Here is a 21,906-nt window from a genome sequence, read left to right as displayed (position 1 = left end):
GAATGACTCCAGTACTGCAAGAGGTCTCCTTGTACGTGACCTGCCTAACCTGACAGTCTCAGGGGTGAAGTGTATACAGGGGTGAAGCCCGGCCATGGTTTCAATAAGAGCACCAGAGACCAGTCTGATACTGACTAGTGAGAAATGTTTCCCGGACGAGGATGTGTGGCAGTGGGACACCCTGCCCATCAGACATTTTGGGAGTGAACCACCGTTCTGTGTGACCTTCGACAAGTCACTCAACCAGCCTGGTCTTTACTCTCCTTGTGCAGTAACTGAAAAGTTGGTGGCCATCAACCCTTCTCCCTCTGAAATGCTCTGATCTCTGGTCTAAACTCATAGACCATGCTTGGAGAACCATTGATCTACTGACCTAAAAAACTGACTGTATTTCCTTCCTAAGCTACTGAAAGTATAAAGGAAGAAAAGCTTACTCATCGCTAGAATTTGGTTTCAGAGAGATTTAATTACAGCATTTGGAGATGTGTCATTCATCCATAGCTGGTAAGAGTCATGGTCAACTGTTTTATTAAGTCATTAACCATCTCATCTCCTAGTCTCTAATTCTATTCCACCACTATGCGTAAGGAGAGTCTTGTTCTTCCATTCTCTGCATCTAGGTCCTAAAGTAAACCTATGTTGTTCATAATCATCTTTCATTCTGCTGCATTTCAGAATTTTTCAACTCCTGATTTTCTATCTGATTATTTCTACTTTTCCCAGCTATAGATCATAGTCTTTCAGAATTAAAAGTGATTTTAGAAGTTATTTAATCCTGCCTTTGTTTTACTTAATTGAAAATTGGGAACAGGAAAGATTATACAATTTGCCAAAGGCCTACAGCTGGCTAGTGGCAGAGTTCCGCTCAGGATCAGACGCCTGACCCTTGCCCTGCTGATTTCGGTGAGACCCAGGAGGTTCTGGTTCACTCGGAGCGCAGAGCCCAATCTGATCTAACTTGAGAGATTTGGACGCTGCCACCTGGCCTCGGAAGTGTCCAGGTAGAGAGCCATAGTGTGAGATAAATGCAGGGGTGGAGGGGGGAGAACCAAAGTGGAGTTGGGGACATTTGGTCTCCTTTTCAACTGGGTAGAAGGTGAACTCTAGGGATGAGTGACAGGAGAAGGGATTTTACTAGGTTAAGCGAAGCTTGGATGTCTTCAAATGCAAGAATATTCAGTCAGACACTTCATTATGTATTTCGCCCGAATCTCTCCTCCCGTGAGGTTTTTTGGCGAATGTGCACCACTTTGTTGAAAGTGCCAAACACAAAAGGCACACCTCAGCTGCTCTGGTGAGAATAGATGGGGAGGTGACAGGTAGAGGCGGGAGCCCAATCTTCGGCCAACAGATGATGGCGTCTTGGAACAGGTGATGGTACCCACACAGAGGGGACAACAGATGCATGACAGCAAGGACAGGGGAGGAAAACTGTCATCGTGGGAATGCCTGCAGAGTAGGGAGGTGGATTGTGGGTGATTTTACTTTCTTTGTAAATATTTTTTTTTGTCTTGGTACATGTTGTTTCATTAAGAAAAGAATAAGTAAAAATTACTGGATCTCAGCCTGGAACAACTTTCTAGCTACCATTTTTTAATGGATTACCTTTTATTTTGAAACAATTTCAAACTGATAGAAAAGTTGCAAGAATGATCCAAAGGACTTTGACAAACTCTTTAGTCAGATCCACCAACTGTTAACATTTGCCATGTTTGCACATTCTCTCCCCCCACACATGAAAATTATGTATTCTTTCTGAATCACTTGAGAGTACCTTGCCCTTTACCCCTAAATACTTTAAGTGTATATTTCCTAAGAACAAGGACATCCACTTACACAACCATGTACAACCATCAAAATCAGGGAACATTACATTGATACATTACTATTATCTAATCTGTAGACCTTATGCAAATTCCACCAATTGTCCCAGTAATGTTCTATACAGCAATTGTTTCCCCTGGTTCTAGATCCAATCCAGGATCACACGTTGCACTGAGTTTTTTCCACATCTCTTCAGTTTTCTTTCATCTGGATCAGTTTCTCCTTTTTTCTTCCATGACTGTCATTTTCCAAGGGTACAACCCATTTATTTGTAGAATGTTCTCCAGCTTGGGCTTATCTGTGATTTCCTCACGACTGGATTCAGGTTGTGCTTTTTTTGGAAAGAGTCCTATCTAAGAGCTATTGTGGCCTTTCCGGTGCATCATACTAGAAACACATGATGTGATTAGTAAGTATCGCTGATGAGGTTAATTACTGGTGATGTTAACTTAAGGGTAAGGCTATATATTTCAAATAGTAGATGTTTTTGTTGTCTTCAGCTCAATGTAGTGTCATTATTAATAGATAGTTTGGGAACTATTTTAAAAATTAACATGGGCTCACATTTAATCCACATGAAAGTTAGGTGTACCTACAGAACAAGGGATGAGCATAACTGCAATACCAGGCCAGGTTCAATCGCAACAAAAAAGGCAGATTAAGGGAAAACTTCAGGCACAGGTAAACAGTGACATAAGCAAGAATAATAACGTGTTGTTTTCAACTTCTGCATAATGTATAATTTCTAGGGAATCATTTGGATACATATGTTTTCATATCTGTCGACAGAATCTAAGCAGCAAATGTAAATTATAGCATTTTGGGGGACATTATGTATGTTTGTGAAATTCTCCTTGGATGACTTATTTGGCGCGAATGAAAAATGAAGGGATTCAGACTGATGGTCCTATAGTACTTTGCTCATAAAGACTTTGGGTTTTTGGATGCAATATACTTTATTCGTATGAATCCATTTAGAAGCTATTCAGTATGTGAAAATTAATCTTAAAGGATATTGATGGCATAACGCTTGACTCTCCTGCAGAAAAGCAGGTGGATTTCTGTGGCGTCTTCTGTTTGGAACTACTTTTGTCAGAATGTGATTTACCTCTTACTGGTGGTACTGTTAAGCATAGCAAATGGTGTTTTGTTTTAATAAAAGTTTTAGCTGTAGCTGAACCACTATGGGTTTAGAAAGAACGGCTAAGATGCTTGCTGTAGAGTGGACCCTGCAACTCTTCAATTTGGGAGTGGAATGATTCTTTTTTGTAGTAAATCAGATTTACTAGTTATTCTACCTTCCCAAGGACAGCAAGAAGAAAAGAGGGAGTGAGGGAAAGTGGATGGAAATGGAATTCAGGAACATCAGCGCTCCAGTCTTAGATGGTGCAAATAAAGGAGTCTGACTGGGATAATACCTGTTTCCATAGCTGTGAACTCGGTTCTTCTTTGGAACATTGTATATAGTACTGCATAATGAAGCTGCAGTGCTGCCCAAGGGTGAAAATGGCAGTTGGTCTATGCTGCCACCTGGTGGTGAACTTCTGCTCTGCCTCGCTGGTGAGTCAGACTCACTGGCCCTGGGCTGGTCCACCAGCTAACATGCGAAGTTGGGAATTTGACCTGTTGGTCCACTACGCCCAACACGAACTTCTTAATTCTTTTGGCGTTCTTTTCTCCTCTGTGGATTATGTCTCTCATCCCCTCAGAAAGCTTGATTCCCTTCGTACTGTCTCTCCTTTTCCATCAGTCCACGAAGGAGAGCCAGAACAACTAACATTTCCTGTGTTTGTGGCCTTGGCTGACATGAAGCTGTTCTGTGAGGTTTGCTTATCAACTAATTGGGCTTAGTGATCAAACTGTGCAGTACTTTAAGCATAAAAAAGTTTTCTTTTTATTATCCATTGTATCGAATTTACCACCGTATGAGTGGAAGTTAAGACTTTATGTAGTTTTTGTATGTTGCAATATTTCTTCAAATAATTCTCTCCTATAAAAAAAAAGAAACCTGCGAAAAAACACATGGGGTAGAGATAATACATAATCATGATGCCCTTTTACAGACGAGGAAGCATGTTTAATGATGGCCGAGCCCATGTTTCATCATTGGCCTGTCTGTCTAGAGCCTGAACTCTTATTTACTATGTTGCCCTCACACTTATGTGTGAAATTGAACAAAATATCACCTATCCCGTGGAAATTTTTTTTGGTCTTTATTCATAAGATTTACCTCTTATGAAAAGATGTCAAGCATTAGTGAGCAGGTTGCAAAAATATTTAGGGGATACAGGGAGGCCTTAACTAAGGCCCCTTAAATCTGCCTGTGATAAAGGCAGTCGTGTTTCTGGGGCAGCAAATCTGATCTGAAGAAAATGGGGTGACTTGATACTTGTGAAAGTCCCGTGAGATAATGCACGTGAATTGGATCTGGGTATTCTACACCAAAATTAATTATTTTTATGTCATAATATTGGATAGATTCCTAGTTAATGTTCACACATGACCAAAGCAATATATTTGGTAAAGGGGTAAATACCTATTTTGTGATGCACTTGAGTTGAATATAACTTCTTTAATTTGAAGAATAAAAAGTCTGATTGATTTTAATGCAAGACTATTTTTTAGAATACTCAATATTATATTTTGTATTTTTTTTATCATAGACTTTAACCAAAAATAATAGTCAACCAACCAACCATTCATCCAGTCATCAAAGTACAAATTCTTATCAAACTTATGAACATGATTCCTTACTAGTCACCATATTTCCAAGAACGTCTTTTTTTTTTTTTTTTTTGGCCAAGCTGCGTGGCTTGCGGATCTTAGTTCCCTGACCAGGGATCAGACCCATGGCCCATGCAGTGGAAGCAAGGAATCCTAACCACTGGACCATCAGGGAAGTCCTGGTCTGTTATTTAGACAGATAAAATATTTAGAATTAAAATGTAGACTTTAATATTCTATATTCTATTGAATGTAATATTTTATAATTAAAATATAGAATTTATATTTTATATCCTATTGACTGTGTTTAATACTTTATAATTAAAATATAGACTTTAAGTTCGTGGCAAGTGGTAGGTGTTCCGCAAACACTCCATTCTGTAGGCTCCACCTTCGCACTGAAACCCTATTTCTATCCACCTTGTCTGGCTCTACCTTTTTGATTTGCGAGGATCCCAGAGTGGGATACTGAGCTGTAAGAACCTGTAGGCTCTGCCCTGTCTGGAGGTATCTGGAAGGACCCCCCAGAGATGAACTAACATGAGATGCTAGAGAGGACATGGGCAAGAGTTTCTTGAAGAAACCTGTTTCTTTCAAACTTCAGAATAAGAACGGAGGGGGCCATGGTGAAGTCAGTCAGGTCGGGCTGTGTTGCTGATTGTTCCACAGCGTGTTACCCGCCAGGCCCAGACTTATGAGGAAACGAGGCTGTGGCACACACACTGAGCAAGGCCAGTGGGACCGTCCACATGGGGCACCGACAACATGGCGGCATTGCCTTCTTCCAGACAGTGGTGGGAGCAAAGGCTCTGAGTCAGACACTGTGGCTTCACAGCTCCCAAAACCATTCCCAGTGTCCTCTCCCTTCCTCTGCGGTGGGCTGGAAGGCTCAGCCCTCCCCTTTCCAGATTGCTTTGCTCTAGATCTTATAGTGGCGCACTATTCATTTGTACAGTGAAACTCACTTGTCTCCCTGAAGTATTCCTTAGGATTTTCCCCACAGAAGCTCAATGATGTTGAGCACATCCTCTGGGCCAGTTCCTTTCTAACGCAGAAGAAAGTGTTTCTGAAAATGTGTTCTGCAGGTCATCAGTTCCATTGGAGATCTCAAAAAAAAAAAAAGTGTTAGGGATAAATAAATTTGGAGAGCACTGAATTTAAAAAGTTAAACAACTCTGTCTCATCCGGTACAACATCTACCCAGTCACCCAAGCGAGAAATCCGTGGGTTGTTCATTACATATTATTTATAGTATATATTACATATTATTTATATGTTGTAAATAATATATAATAAAATAATATTATTATTTATTTCCCTTCTGCACCTAATCCATCTTCAAGTCCTATTAATTTTACTTCCTACGTATTTCTCCATTTTTGTCTCTCTCTCTCAATCCCTGTTTCCCCAAATATCCTATTACGGGTTCTGGCTGCCTCTTTTTTTTTTTTTTTTTTTTTTGCGGTACGTGGGCCTCTCACTGTTGTGGCCTCTCCCGTTGTGGAGCACAGGCCATGGCTCACGGGCCCAGCCGCTCCGCGGCATGTGGGATCCTCCCGGACCGGGTCACGAACCCACATCGCCTGCACCGGCAGGCGGACTCTCAACCACTGCGCCACCAGGGAAGTCCCTGGCTGCCTCTTCTAATGTCTCTCCCAACCCCCAGCGCCACCTGCCAGAAGCCTGCGGGAGAATGGAAACGTCACCATATCTCGCCCTGCTGACAGCCCATCCACTCCTCACTGGCACTTTCAGATTGGTTTTCTCTGGGGTGTTAGAAGTGCTGCAAGAAAAATTTGGCACAAAGCCTTGTATAAACCAGTTTAAACAGAATTCTTTACCTCTCAGAGCTCTTAACGTACTAACTGAACATTTTGACCCTTTGAGAGGGGATGTGAGATACAGCCTTTCCCAAATCCAACTGCATGTGCGGTGCCCTTTCTCCAGGGAAGCACCACAATGATTAGTATTACAATGTAAACATTTTGAGAAACACTTCCCATAGATATTGCTTTCAAACTAATGGGGATTCACTCAACTCTGCCTCCCCCATCTTAAGAATTAGTTTCTCTTTTGATGCTGCCCACAACCATTTTTCTTGGCTAGATTGTCTACTTTTCCCTTATGACACAGCCTGGGCAAGAGGGGACAAAATAGATCTGAGCAACGAAGAGATTGGCCTTGGAATTTCAACAACTTACTAAATGTATGAGCTCTGGTAAGCTTCTTGCGTTTCTTCAAGTCTCCTTTCTTCATCATTAAACTCTGTATAAAAACCTACCTCCTAGGAATGTTTTGATTAAACGATACACCATGTACAAGGTGAAAAGTTTAGTGCCGGGCATATAGACGCTGCTCAATAAATGCTGTTCCTACTTGTTTGAACTTTCAGGGGACCTCAGCAGGAAGGTCATGGAACAGACTCTTTATTTGGTTCAGCCTCCTCTCTGAATGTTAACTAAGTCTCTTGTGCACGAGGAAGGCCCTTGAGAAAATACAATGTACAAAGTATTAACCATCCTACGGCCACAGGACCTAAGGAGCGGGTTTCGGGTGGCCTTCTCTTCAGTGTCCGGGTGATTTCATCTGCTCCCCCGTGTGGACTGCGATGCCAGGCCAGGGATGCCTTCTTGCAAAGGCTCCAATGGTGCATTTAATTGCATTGTTTGCATTTGTGTTAAATAAGGTGAACACATCTGGCCATTGCCTTGTGTCAAAAATCCTTTTACCCCCTGAATTTATGAACAAAACAAGTAGTAGTTTTTGTTTGTTAATAAATAACAGTCTGGACTTTGCAGCTGTGCTATCCATTAATTTCTATTTTTTAAATTTTAATTAAGGACATCTAAGGAAAAAACACTGCAAATTTTAAGGAAAATATGACCAAAGTTTGATGTATTTAAAAATGGGCACAGGATATTTATTGAGGCAATATAAAGTTTTCCTAAGTAACGTGTTTAAAATAATCTCGAAAAATACTTGATAAGATATGCAGCGGACAGAGTAAGAAATTTGGTAAGACAATTCCTAGGAGCAATTTAAAAATAAGAAACCTCTGAAGCGTTCACGTCTCTGTTATGCTCCATTTTCCCAGTAGATGGCAGCCTTCTCCCACCTTCAAAGCTTTTACTTACACTAAGGTGTAAAGGGCTGACAGTCCATTAAAACAGTTACAAAATCCTCTTTGGGTCTTAGCTAAATACATACCTATGGCCCTATGACACTTACAATACTTGCACGTAGAATGGATTGCATGGCTAAGCCAGTATTTTAACTACAGTAAAGAAATCTACTTCTGTATTTTATATGAATATATTTGCAAAATTCAATTCTTCCGTTCCTCTCTTGGTGATTCACTACCGTAATCCCAAATATCCCCCTCTTTCCAATATTCTAACATCACCCTAGGCCTCTTAGTCTAGACAGGTGACTCAACTACTATCTCATCAAAAAGATCAAGCCATTCATTTTTTTCACTCTTTTATTTATTCAATCTACAATCATTCATTCAGTACCTTCTATGCTAGATACTGCTAAGCTCAAAGAATGCAAAGTTGCATGAGTTTTGCTCCTTGCCTTTAGCTCAAAACTTATTTGGAGGAGACAGAGAGAAACATAATCACACTATGTACACAATTATACTTATGACAATAGTAGAGAGATGCACCTGTCGTTATGGGAGCCCAGAGAAAATGGATCAAACTCAGTCCGTGGGAGGGAGTTTGGAAGAGCTCCCTGGAATTAACAGTACCTATGCCTAGTCTTAAGGGATAAAGTGGAATTAGTTCAGCAGATGTCAGGGCAGAGATACATTCCAGGTGGGGAGTGCTATGGGCGAAGGAATGGAGGTGAAATGTGTCATAGGTGTGTGGGTACTTCTCCAAGCAGCTCCATCTTAAACGCTAGCAGTTGTTCTCAATCTTGGCTGCGTATTAGATTCACTTGGGGACTTTCTAAAAAATACCAACTTCTGGACTTCATTCCCAGGTAGTCTTTCATTCATCTGGAGATGCCTAGGTGCTGGTGTTTAAAAAACATAAATTTGCTAGGTGATTTTAACAAGCATCCAGGCTTGGGAAACACTGTTCTTGCTGGGGAGAGAGTGATGGCAAATGACCCGGGAAGGTAGACAGGAGTCTTCACATTTAACATGCGGGAAGCTTGTTAAATACATAGATCCTGGATCCCCGAGTCTGGCTAAGGTGCATGGACTTCCCTGTTGTTGTGTGGTACTGTTAAAGAGGTTTTATTTTGTTTTGTTTGGGTTTTTTTGTTGTTTTTTTCTTTTTTGTTTTGTTCTTTTTTGCAAGGGACTGAGATGGTTTTGGAATTGCTTTTGAGAGGAGCCACCACAGTGGTCCTGAGGGAAGGACGCTGTGATGGGAGGGAGACCGGGAGGTAGTTGAGAAAGCGCTTGTAAAACTCCAGTGGGAGGATAAGAGCCTGACCAAGGGTGGTGGCCATTAAGGATGAAGGTCAGGGTGTGCGATGGTGGGGATGCCGGAAGTATTTGGGATGCCAAATTGCCAGGACCTGGTGACTAGTAGCAGCTAAAAGAGAAGGACAGGGCTAGATTAAGATCTTTAGGGACCCTAAGTGTTAAAAATGAATCTGTTACCTCACTGTACATATTTTTAAAACAAGCTATAATGGTCTACATAACGAGTATGAGAAAATTCAACAAAGTTCTGTTTTAGTTTTGTTTTCCTGTAGTAAGTTTGTGTGTGAGTGTGTGTGTGTGTGTGTGTGTGTGTGTGTGTGTACAATTTCAAATACTGAATGCTTTCCAAATATTTTTTTCTGGTGTCTTTCCATTACTGGTACCTTGAACACATACTAGATCTGACTATTGGGAAACTGACTACCAAGAGGGAGAATAAAGGATCAATTCCAGGGTGCCCGGGTGGGTGGTGGTTCTATCCACTGACACAGAGAATACAAGGGGAGGGGGTCCTGTGTTTTTCTGTTGTTGTTTTGGTTTTCTTTTGCAGGAAGGGATTTGTGCAGACGTCCATCAGGCTTTTAGAAATCCAGGTTTAGGGGCAAGGGCTGGGCCTCAGATGCTGGTATGGGAGCCATGGACCTATTTGTGGTTGCTAAAAGAATAAGAGGGATGATTTTTTTTTGTTTTGTGAAATAGACTCAACTGTCTGTCTAACCATGGGAGGCGCCTAGAGTGACGACTGCTCTGACACAGGCAGAAACCCTGGCGATCACGTGCACTTCAGAGGCGGTCAAGAGAGATGTGAAGAACAAAGAGAAAGGTCAGTGAAGTGGAAGGAAGGTTGTGATAGGGGCCAGGTTTCAGTTCAGGTGATAAAGAGGACAATTATAAGTAACAGACTAAAAAATGTTCATTGGTGATAGTATTATAAAGGAATATAGGATGATGCTGGTAGAATGCAAGGAACCTGTTGATCTGAGGAGAAAGGCATAAATCTTTTGAGGGAAGTAGAGGGACAGACCCTGTGATCAGAATGGGAAACTGAAACCTAGGGCATCAGGGACAAGGCAATCTGGCAGGCAAATGTCTTAGCTTTTGGGCTGCTATAAAAAATAAGCTAGCTCTCGGGCTTTCCTGGTGGCGCAGTGGTTGAGAGTCCACCTGCAGATGCAGGGGACACGGGTTCGTGCCCCGGTCCGGGAAGATCCCACATGCCGCGGAGCGGCTGGGCCCGTGAGGCATGGCCGCTGAGCCTGTGCGTCCGGAGCCTGTGCTCCGCAACGGGAGAGGCCACAGCAGTGAAAGGCCCGCGTACCGCAAAAAAAAAAAAAAAAAAAAAAAAAAAAACCCAACAAAACAAACAAACAAAAAATAAGCTAGCTCTCTTCTTCTTATAGGGACACTAATCCTACCTTGTGGGCTCTGTCCTCAAGGCCTAATTACCACCAAAGCCCTACCTCTGAATACCATTACACTGGGGGCCTAGGATTTCAACATGTGAATTTTGAAGGGACACATTCAGCACATAACAGTGAGCTCTAGGGAAGCCCACAAACAAGGGGGTTCCTCAAGTACCATTGATGCTCGAGTACTGGATTAGTCATGGGGACAGCATCGTCTGAGCTACCCCAAAGGGTGGTAACATGGGGGGTGGGGGATGGATCCATGAGCCAGGGAACCAGGTTCAAATTCTATGAATGAGGGAAAACTTGGGGGCATTGTTAGATATCAGAGTGACAGAAGATGGTTTAAATTGTAGATGTAACTTATGGGAAAACATTGTTTCCGCTCAAAGCTGGAGGAGTAATATCCTAGAATCTTGTAAACTAATATTTGTTGAGTGCTTCCTATATGCTAGGCACTATTTTAAGCTTTTTTAAAAACCTATATCAACTTGTTTAATGGTCACAGCAACTTTATAGGGTAAATATTGTCATTATCTGCATATTACAGATGAAGTTGTAAAAAATTAATAAACAGAAATCTCAGTTAAATAGCGCCAGGATACCAGCAGGGGGAGCTCTCACACCCTGTGACTCTAGCGGAGCAGAACAGGAAGAAGCCCGACTCCTCTTTTTTTCTGGAAGGACTCAGCCAATGACAAGCCGTGGGCTCCGTTTAATGCATCCCTCTCCACTTTTCCCCTCCATAAAAGCTTCCCTTGCCTTGCAGGGACTTGCTGTGGCTGCCGTGGTTGCCCACCCCAAGTTGCAATGCTCTGCTATCCCAGGGAAGCCCCTCTTTGCTAGAGAAGCATCTGGTGGTCTGCCTATTTTGGGTCAACGTTTTGGGGGCCTGGTGGGGGCACCAGAGAAGACCACTGCCAGCTCTGGGGCCAGTGAGCAAACAGGTGCAGGACCCACAGTGGACCCCACTGAGGTCATGGTTTTTCTCCAAGACCCTGGAGTCTTTCTCCTCAGTCTGAACCTCCACCCTCTTTGCATTTGAAGCTCTCTGGGCTTTAATGGGGATCTATTTTACGGTTTTGTTTTCTTCTGGTGAAGGCCTTGTTCTGTATGAGCGTACTTGTTTGGTTCTTTGGTGTGATTTTTGTAGTATTTGTTTTACTGAAACTGTCCCACCATGCTTTTGGAAGAGGAGTTGATCTATAGGCCCTGGTGAAAAGCCCTTGACCCTGCTCCTCTGGGACCAAGCTGTTGCCTTAGAACTGGCTGGCATTAGGCCTGCAGGTGGTTTGAGGTGTCTGAACTCTTTAAGCTGCTTGAATTGAGTCATTTGAGCTGTAATGAGCTATTTAGGTTGTTTGAAAATTATTCTTTTACTCTAGAGAAAAAAAAGGAGAGAGAGAGAGAGAGAAAGGGGATCCTGGTTATCTAAAGATTTTGAGCATGTGCCCCCCTACAGGGATTCTAGCTGATTTTATGTTTAAAAACCCTGGTCCTACCTCATGCCCATTTCTAACTAAATGGACCCACCTGACCAAAGGCAGATTAGCACATCAATGGCTATGATGGGGAACCTTGGAAATCCCCAAACCTAATCTTCTTAAACCCAAATTGGACATCTAGAGGTCTAGAATTTCTGGAAGTGAATGGAATGCCTATTTCGAATGGTATTTTGAGGCTTCTATACGTTATCAGGGGTTTGCCTCTCTGTAAAATGAGATTTTAAGATTAACTGAGGCAAACTAATGATTAAAGAAAGATAAAATGGCTCCTGAAGTGTCAGGCTCTTCTTCCTTGGCTTCTTTTCCTCAGACCCCACCTCCTCCTCCATCTCAGCTCTCTCCCTTGTCTCCTTGTGGTCACACTCTGCCTCTCGTACTATCTTTCTCTTTCCTTTCTTGCCACTTACACCTCCTCTAGACCCTCAGTTCCTCCGTACTAATCTCTCTCCAAACTTCCCTTTCTCTCTGAAACTCTCCCTACATCCTTTTCCTCTTAACGAATCAGAAACTGTCCCTTTAAAATTAAGACTTCTCATCAGCCCAAGGCTAAACCCTTGATTTCTTATATTCCTGGGCTAGAGCTGAACTGCAAACCATAGAGATTCTCCCAAAGTAACCGAAGAGCCTCATAGATTTGCTGAGGAATTTAATTAGTCATTCAAACGGATCAACCTGGTTTTCTCTGACTTACAGCATATGCTTGTCAGTGAAGGTCAGGCCCAATATTGGATAAAAATTGTCAATTGGGAAAATCCTGGACTCTCCAGAATTACACCTGGGTGACCAGCCGGCTAGCTTATTATATGATCAGGCTCAGGCAATTGCTAGGTGACTACATTGGGCAATTCCTAGGGCTTTTCCAAAGTCTGTTGATTGGAACAAAATTCAGGCTTGCGCACAGAAATCTGATGAATCTGTTTATGAATATTACGATCGACTTCAAATTGCTTTTAAAGAAAATCCTGGTCTTCCTTCAGATGTTGATTCCCCCTGGGTAGCTTGAACTCTATGTTAATGGGAAATTAGTAAAAATTCTAGTAAAAAGAATGGGAAATTACGTCCGCTCCAGACTTAGCTAATTTGGCAAACCAGCTCTCTTGCTCTCTAGATGAATCACCAAAAGGAAGACCGCCAAAATTCTTAATCTTCAACTCCAGCAAATGAAGTCTTCTAGACAAAACCAAACCCTCCTAGTTTCTGCTATTGTTGCAAAGATCCAGGACACTGGAAAAGAGATTGTTAGAAATTTTAGAGCTTTAGACGCCTTCAGCCTTCTAACCAGCCTTTCCAATGTCCTCCCATTCACAACGGTAAGGCTCTGAGGAACTCCAGGGGCTTTTGCCAATTCTCCCTTTTAATTGGCTTGGAGAAACATTTCCCCAGATCAGGGATGAATCTCGTCCAGTCCTACATGGCACCGGAGCCACACTCTCTGTGCTCAACCCCACTATATACAGTAGCCCCTGCCTCGGAGGACTAAAACAGTTCACATTGTGGGTATCTCTAACGAACCTCGAGAGGTTCCTGTCTCTGAACCTGTTCCCTTTTGTTTAGGTCCTTTGAGAGATACACGCCACTTTCTCCTTAGTTACTCTGCCCCTAGCCATCTGTTAGGCCAAGACTTCTTAGAGAAGAATCATGCTGGGATTTCTTTCTCCCAAAAGGAGAAATAATCCTAGAATTTGACAGTAGTCATCCAAGCAGCCAACCAGGTGAATTAAATCACCCTTTGATTTAATTTGTTCCATCTCTTATGGTACTAGAACTGATTCTGGAAACACTGACCATTTGGCCCTGTTGAATCAGCTACCACCCTCCTTATGGGCAAAAGCTGCAACTGATATCGGCAAAATTCACAGTGCACCTTCCGTCAAGATTCAAACAGAGGCATCCAAATCTCTTCCCAGAATTAATCAATACTTGATAAGTAAAGAAGACTTTCAAGGTATACAACCCATAACAGAAGATTGAAAGTCTCTCAAGGCCCCATTATCCCAGCGCTCTAGCCCCTGTAACACTCCCATATTGCCCGTGAGGAGACTGAAGGGCTGAGGGTGGAGGTTTGTCCAGGACCTCTGAGCAGTAAACACCTTCTTATCCCTCAACACCCTGTGGTTCTAACCCTCAGACTTTACTACCATCCATTCCCACCAGAAGAAAATTCTTTACTGTAATTGACTTATGCAGTGCCTTCTTTAGTATTCCAGTTGACAAGGTTACCCAGTACCTTTTTGCCTTCACTTGGGAAGAACAACAGTTCACCTGGACAGTAATGCCTCAGAGTTTTACTGAGAATCTTCTTATTTCTCACAAATCCTGAAGGTCGATCTGGGTAATATAAAGCTCCTTAGAGGTTCTACTTTGTTGCAATATATGGATGATTTCCCTCTCTGCTCTCTTTCTCAAGCCTTCTCACAGGAAGACAGCATCTACTTGCTAACACTTTTAGCCTTAAAGGGACATTCTGTCACCAAAGAAGAATTGCAGTTTGCCCAAATCCAGAGAGACTTTTTGATGATAGCCATTCTGACAGGTATAAGGTGATATCTCACTGTGGTTCTGATTTGCATTTCTCTGATTCATGATGTTGAACAGCTTTTCATGTGCCTGTTGGCCATCTGTGTATCACCTTGGGCAAGGTGTCTATTCAGGTCTTCTGCCATTTTTTCATCAGGTTATTTGTTTTTTTTTGATATTGAGCTGTGTGAGCTGTTTATATATTATGGATATTAACCCCTTATTGATCATATCATTTGCAAATATTTTCTCCCATTCAGTAGGTTGTCTTTTCATTTTGTCAATGCTTTCCTTTGCTGTGCAATGTTTTTAGGTTAATTAGGTCCCATTTGTTTATTTTGCCTCAGGAGACCACCTGGGGAGAATATGTTATAGTGGGATGAGAAAGGAGTTAAAGATGGGACACTGAGAACAGCAACATGCAACAGACAGCATTTTATGGACTGAATATTTGTGTCTCTCCCTGCCCCCAATTTGTATGTTGAAATTCTAATCCCCAATGTGATGGTGTTTGGAGGTGGGGCCTTTGGGAGGTGCTTAGGTCATGTGGGTGGAGCCCTCATGAATGGGATTAGTGCCCTTATAAGAACAGACACAAGAGGGCCCCTCTACCCCATGCTCTCTTTTTCTCTCCCTCTCCCTTGAGAGGGTACAGCAAGAAGGTGGCTGTCTGCAAGCCAGGAAGCTGGTCTGCCAATCTACTGGCAACTTCATCTTGGACTTCTCAGCTCCCAGAACCGGGATAAATAAGTTTATTTTTTAAGCCACCCAGTCAGTGGTATTTTTTATTATTGTAGCCTGAACTAAGAAACAGGCTGCACAAGTGAACTGGCATGGAAGATGGAGGAGGGGCTATCAGAAAGATGAGACTTGACTCAGGAAAGTGTGATGTGCTAGAGGGATATCAAGAAGAAATGCATCAGCAGTCAAGAATTCAGTACTTGTGCAGGATGCAGAAGAAACATCTACACCCAGCAGAGGAGAATCTTAGGGTAAAGAAGGAACATGGGAACGATCAGAACACAAACTACACTCTCAAAAAAGTGTTTTAGACTCTGTTAAGCTTCCTGATTATGTTTCTACATAACCCATGAATCTGGGGTGTGTGTGTGTGTCTGTGTGTGTGTGTGTGTGTGTGTGTGTGTGTGTTTGGGGGAAGGATCACTCTGCATTTCCACATCCCTCAGATTTCTGTACCCCTTGACTAGAGTCCTCTCTTAATGTATCATGAATAATGTTTGTTGTTGTTGTTGTTTTGGCCATGCCATGCAGCTTGTGGGATCTTAGTTTCCCAACCAGAGATGGAACCCGTCTTAATGTATCCTGGATGGTTGGGAAGTGTGATTCTGAGCCATGAGGTATATACAGAATATTGCCCAATTTCTTCTCTTTCAAGTCTCACCCCTGCTGTTGGCAGCAACAGCCTTAGCTCACCTTTCTCCTTTGGGGAGTGATTGGCAACTTCCTGCATCTGCCTAGGGTTGATTTTATTTTGAATTTGCCTAATTTGGGACAAAATGTGCTTTCCTGATTGTGTCACAACTAGTGTCACATGAAGATTGACACTGTGCTCATTATTTGGGTTGTGCTGGCCCCTGATCACCAATGAGCCATTTCCCAATGCACGTGAGTCCGTGCGTGACGGTGGAAACTTGGAAGATGAGATTTGTCAGTGCTGGTCTAGAATGTGGCTGTAGGTTCCCTCCAAGGCACAGGTGTGCTGTACATGGTAAATGGAAAAACATCAAGCTAAGCAAATGATAAACTCCACGTAACTATAAAATTCTAGGCTTACAACACAGATTGTTCTCTAGGTGAACAATCTTGTCCAAATCCCTTTAAAGTGCGATTCTACATCCTCTGGTTTGACAGCGCAGACACTCAGGTGCGTGCCTTTTATCTGTAATCATGGTTAGACAATGTTGGTGATGTTTGTAATTGTCAGGTATTGCTCAACAGTGCTGCAGAACAAGTCATCCCAAAGCTCAGGGTTCATAAAAGTAGGCATTTATTTATGTATTCACACTGTTTGATTATAGGTCTCAAGTCATTGGGAGGCTTTGCTTCAGGCTATGAGTCAGCCCAAGGCCATGCCTCTTAAGACATCTGATTAGATCACTTCCACTGATCACATCACCTCTTCTGTCCAAACCAAGACACATGGCAAAGCCCAGGTCAGTGGAGTGTGGAAGTGTGCTCTGCCCCAAGGGGAAAGGGGAAGGGAGTGAATAGTAAATTCATCCTTCTGAATTAAATTCTGACTGAACAGGAATCTAATCCTTCGTGGTGCTCAGATCGGAGAATGTTTTTAACAAATGAAATTCAGAAAAGTCATCTTGTTTTTTTTTTTGGCCGTGTTGGGTCTTTGTTGCTGTGCGTGGGCTTTTCTCTAGTTGCGGTGAGCGGGGGCTACTCTTCGTTGCAGTGCGTGGGCTTCTCATTGCAGTGGCTTCTCTCGTTGCGGAGCACGGGCTCTAGGCGCGTGGTCTTCAGTAGTTGCAGCATGCAGTCTCAGTAGTTGTGGCTTACGGGCTCTAGAGCACGGGCTTAGTAGTTGTGGCACACGGGCTTAGTTGCTCCGCGGCATGTGGGATGTTCCCGGACTGGGGCTCGAACCAGTGTGCCCTGCATTGGCAGGTGGGTTCTCAACCACTGTGCCACCAGGGAAGCCCCAGAAAAGTCGTCTTTTAACGACTTTTAAAAGACGTTAAAAACCTTGTTCCAACTCTAATGAAATCCCCTGAGAAATCTCAAATCATTACCTTAAAAAAAAAAATACAGTATTCCTTGCTTTTCACATATTCTTAATAAAATGAGTAAACTTAGCAGGGGAAAAAACAATTACAAACAATCTAATTCATCAAAATTCTACTCACACATAACTGCAGTGATACAGGTATTGTGAATCTGTAACAATACAAAAAATCATTTTTTCAATTTGCATAGTTTATGATGTATGGTATTGTTATCTAACCTTCTAGACTGGTCAGGAGGCACCGCTGACCCTGCCAGGATGGAAGGGATCCAATGTAATCACTTGCCATGAAGGGCCTGGTTAGTGTCCCTGAGGGACAGTGTTGTAATGGAGGGCTCGGCATCCGTCTCCGTAGCAGCTGCTAGATCAGCCTCAGCGGAAGGGAGCCTGTGGTGAAAGGCAGCCGTGCTGGGACATGCCTGGCTTCCTTCTCTGCTACCATGGCTGTTCCAGTCTATGGCCATTGTACAAAGACTGGGGTAGCTGAGGACAGAGGCTGGCTGATGTCTCCTAGCCGAGCCATCCTGTCTGTTCAGTTTAACGTCTCTGCTAAAGGGATGCTCTGTGGTGGACATTAACATGAGGTAAAAGACCTCACATGCTACGGCCACTCCCATAGGTTTATCTCCATGCCCCTTCCCCAGACCTTCTTGTCTCTGATATCCCAGATTTGCTCCTTCTAGGTCCTGATCACCCACCAAGGCATTTCCACTGCATGAGTCTCTGTGTATCCTGGCTATGAACCCCCCTCTCTTACAAAGGAGATGGCTGGGTACACCGCCTGGACCCCTGCGCAACTGGGATGGTTTCCATCCCACTCAATCTCCTAACACCCTCCCCTTCCTCCCACAGGGGGTTGAGGTGATGCATCGCTCCTTTGTTGACTTGTACCAACACTGAACATCCCCGTGTGAACAAAGCTTGGGGTTTTCCTCTGTCATCTGGCCACAGGGGACTTCCCGTATGTGTGAGCTGACAGAATGGAACTCGTGCAGCAGTGGAAGGTGACAGGGAGCCTGAGTGGCCTATCTGTGCCCCTTCCTTGTCCCTTCTGGGCCTGTCAAGCTCGATCCTGGATATACCACTTCCATCTTGTGCTAGACTGAAGCTGGCTTTGCCTGATCCTATGTCCTGGTGAGTGGGACGTTCCTCATTTAACGTGGGGAGTTCTTGCTGTAGTTACTTGATGCTCTACAGCCAGATGCTTCATCTCTACCAGGGCCCAGCTGGACCCAGGAGCTAATTTCCTACTACGGATGGTGTGGTCTTGCTCCAGAAACCAGGAAGCGTGCCTGCATGTCTCCTATTGGATTTCCAGTATCATGGGATCTTCTGGGTCGTATGGCCCAGGTAGCGGGGCTGCTTATCCCACAGCTTATACAGCTCTGCTGCAGAGCCCTTTCTTATTCTAGGCCACTGAAAACCCCTAGCCTGCCCCAGCACTTAGTATGGGTTGGTTGCTAAAACCCTGCACGGCAGTGAGGGAAGCTTTATAAGGAAGGGGAAAGAGCAAAGCCAGGCGTGGGCAGGTAAAGCCTTACCTTGAGCCCGGCTCCGTTGGAGTGCAGAGGGCACTCTGGAGCTTAAACTGTATCCTGAGTCCACTCCTTGTACCCTGAGTCAAACAAATACAGGCCCTGAAGGTGGGGCATTGGCTCAGTCAGGCAGGAAGGAGTCTGGGGAGAAGGTCCCAAGCCTCAGCTGCTAGGAATCCCTTGCAGCAGCTGGGGTGGGTGTATCACGGGGAAAAAGGGATCTGGGTAGGGGCCCCCTGGCAGAGCTCCTCATTACAATTTGAGAGATACAGGAAGGAGAATTAGGGATAAAAGAGAACTTGATAAAGTTTATATACTAAAAGATTTTATACTTGTGGAACTACAAGTGTTTAAGTGTATAAACTTTATACTTAATGAAGAAGCTTTACACACATTCCTCTTAAAAGCAATATAAAGCTTTTTTTCTTTGCTGTAAGGAAGGCTTTTATGTTTATGTATTTGGACTTGTTAGCCCTTCCTTTGAGGTTTAACTAGAAAGGCTTCCCCTACTCCAAGGCTCTAGTTGAATTTTCTTATGTTTTTCTTCCAATACTTTCATGTATTTTGAATTAAAGTTTCTCATGTTTTTCTTTATGAATTGAATTTATAAATTGAATATTCTCATGTTTTTCTTCTGGTCCATTTACATCTTCTATTTATTTGAAGTTTGTTTTACTGTTGTGTAAGGTATCTAGTTTGTTTTCCTATTGTCCCAATTCCATTAATTAAAAATCCCATCTTTCTACCACTTTGCTGCAGAGCCCTTTCTTACTCTGGGCCACTGAAAACTCCCAGCCTTCCACCCACTCTACAAATAGGTTGGTTGATTAATACTGAAATAAAAGCCAGTTAGATTTATAAATGGACTTTTATACACTTGCTCTAAAAATTTTATGCAGGAGTTAAGATCTAAGGTCCATGATAATTTAAGTCAACCTTAGAAAGAATGCATTGATGACTTTTCCACCAGACATTGAGAAAACTAGAGGCTTATCAATTTTGTTGATCTCCTTTGCTGCTTCCTCTGGTTTTGAGCATTTTTTATGATTCCATTTTATCTCCTCTGTTAGCATTATATTGATTTTTTCCTACTGTTTTCCTCTTTTCGTTTTATTGATTTCTATTCTATTTTTTACTCTTTCTTTACTTGTGCTTTTACTGTAGGCTTAAATTGCTCTTCTTGTTTCTGGTTTCTTAGGGTGGAAGCTTAGGTTGTTGTCTTGAGAGCTTTCTTCTTTTCTAATTGATACTTTTAATGATGTAAATTTCCCTGCCTACATTTTGGTAAGTTGTATTTTCATTTTCACTTAGTTCAAAAGATGTTTCATGTTTAAGTTTCTCTTGAGACAGGTTATTTAGAAATATGTTGTTTAATTTCCACCTATTTGTGGGCTTTCCAGATAGTTTTCTGTTACTGGTTTCGAGTTTAATTCCACTTCGGTCAGAGTACATATTTTGTATGGTTTCCATTTTTGTAAATTTGATGTGGTATCTTTTATGGCTTGGTATGTGGTCTCTCTTGGTGGATGTTCCAGATGACCTTGAGAAGAATGTATATTCTGCTGTTGTTGGATGGCATATTTTATACATGTCAGTTAGGTCCACTGATAGTGCTGTATCCTTATTGATGTTCTACTTGCTTTATCTATGCACTACTGATTGAGGGGTATTGAAGCCTCTAACTATAATAGTAGATTTAAAATTTCTCCTTTCAGTTCTATCAGTTTTTGCCTTATATATTTTTGACTCTCTGTTGTTAGATGTATACACATTTAAAATTGTTACATCTTCAGAGAGAACTGACCCCTTTATCATTAAGTAATGCTTCTCTCTATCCCTGATAAACTCCCTTGTTCTGAAGTCTGCTTTGTCTGAAGTTAATATAACTACTCCAGCTTTCTTTTGATTAGTAGTATTATGGTGTATCTTTCTTCATCCCTTTACTTTTAACCTGAGTCTTTATATTTAATATATAAATTATATATGTAATATATAGTTGAGTCCTGGTTTTTTAATCTACTATGACAATCTCTGTCTTTTAATTGGTGTATTTAATCATTCACATTTAAAGTGATTATTTATGTAGATGAATTAAGGATTTCTACTGTTGCATTTGTTCTTTGTTTCTTTTTTTCCCCTCTTTTTCTGCCTTCTCTGGTTTTAATTGAACATTTTATATGATTCTGTTTTGTCTCCCCACTTATCATATTGATTATACATCAAAAATTTTTTTAACAGTTGCTCTCAAGTTTACAATATGTAGTTTTAACTAATCTAAGTCCACTCTGAAGTAAACCATATAGTGTTGTGTGGCCTGCAGGTACCTTATAACAGAGTATCACCAATTCTTTCCTCCTATTCTCTGTGGCATTGCTGTTATTCATTCCACTAATCTGCACGCTATAACCATATAATACATTGATGCTATTATTCCTTTAAGCACATAATTATCTTTTAGGTCAATTAAATAATAAAAATAAAAAGTTTTGTTGTACCTTCATTTATTCCTAACATTATTCCTTTCTTTATATAGATCCAAATTCAGACCTATATAGCATTTTTCTTCTCTCTGAAGAACTCCTTTTCACATTTCTTGCTTATAAGATAGGTTTACTGGTGATGAATTCCTTGTTTTTGTTTGTGTGAGAAAGTCTTTCTTTCTCCTTTACTTTTGAGGGATAATTTTGCTGGATATAGAGTTCTAGGTTGGTAGTTTTTTTCCTTGAACACTTTACATATTTAAATTCCACATTCTTCTTTCTCACATAGTTTGTAATGAAAGCACCCTGAAATTCTTATCCTTCTTCCTTTAGCTGTAAGGTGTTTTTGTTCTTTGGCTTCTTTAAAGATTTTTCTTTAAAGATTGTCTCTTTTTTTTGTCTTTGATTTTTCTGTAGTTAGCATATGATATATGTGTGTGTGCACGTGTGTGTTTGGTATTTATCCTGCTGTTGTTCTCTGAGCTTTCTGAATCTGTGGTTTGGTGTTTGTCATTAATTTTGGAAAGTTCTCAGCCATTATTACTTGGAATATTTCTTCTGCTTTCTACTCTCTTTCTTTAGGTTCTGGTATTCCAGTTATGCCTATGATACACATTTGAAACTGCCCCAGAGTTCTTGGATGTCTTTTCCCCCATCGTTTCCTCTTTCCATTTCAATTTGGGAACTTTCCATTGACTCATCTTTAATTTCATTGATTC

General features: G+C 42.0%; 1 protein-coding gene across 1 annotated transcript in view; it reads right to left on the bottom strand.

Annotated features, from left to right (window-relative positions):
* Nucleotides 1–5,250: 5,250 nt before the first annotated feature.
* Nucleotides 5,251–21,906, bottom strand: part of SDR16C5 (short chain dehydrogenase/reductase family 16C member 5) — a 37,636-nt gene continuing 20,980 nt past the window's right edge. Inside the window, exon 8 of the mRNA XM_079902082.1 lies at nt 5,251–5,654. Within this exon, the coding sequence (XP_079758208.1) occupies nt 5,556–5,654 (99 nt within the window). The 3' untranslated portion in view covers nt 5,251–5,555. The remainder of the gene's footprint in view (nt 5,655–21,906) is intronic.

The sequence above is a fragment of the Stenella coeruleoalba genome (assembly GCF_951394435.1).
Source record: "Stenella coeruleoalba genome assembly, chromosome: 17".
NCBI lineage: Eukaryota > Metazoa > Chordata > Mammalia > Artiodactyla > Delphinidae > Stenella > Stenella coeruleoalba.
The sequence above is the reverse complement of the archived record's forward strand: the minus strand, read 5'-3'. Positions and strand labels throughout refer to the sequence as shown.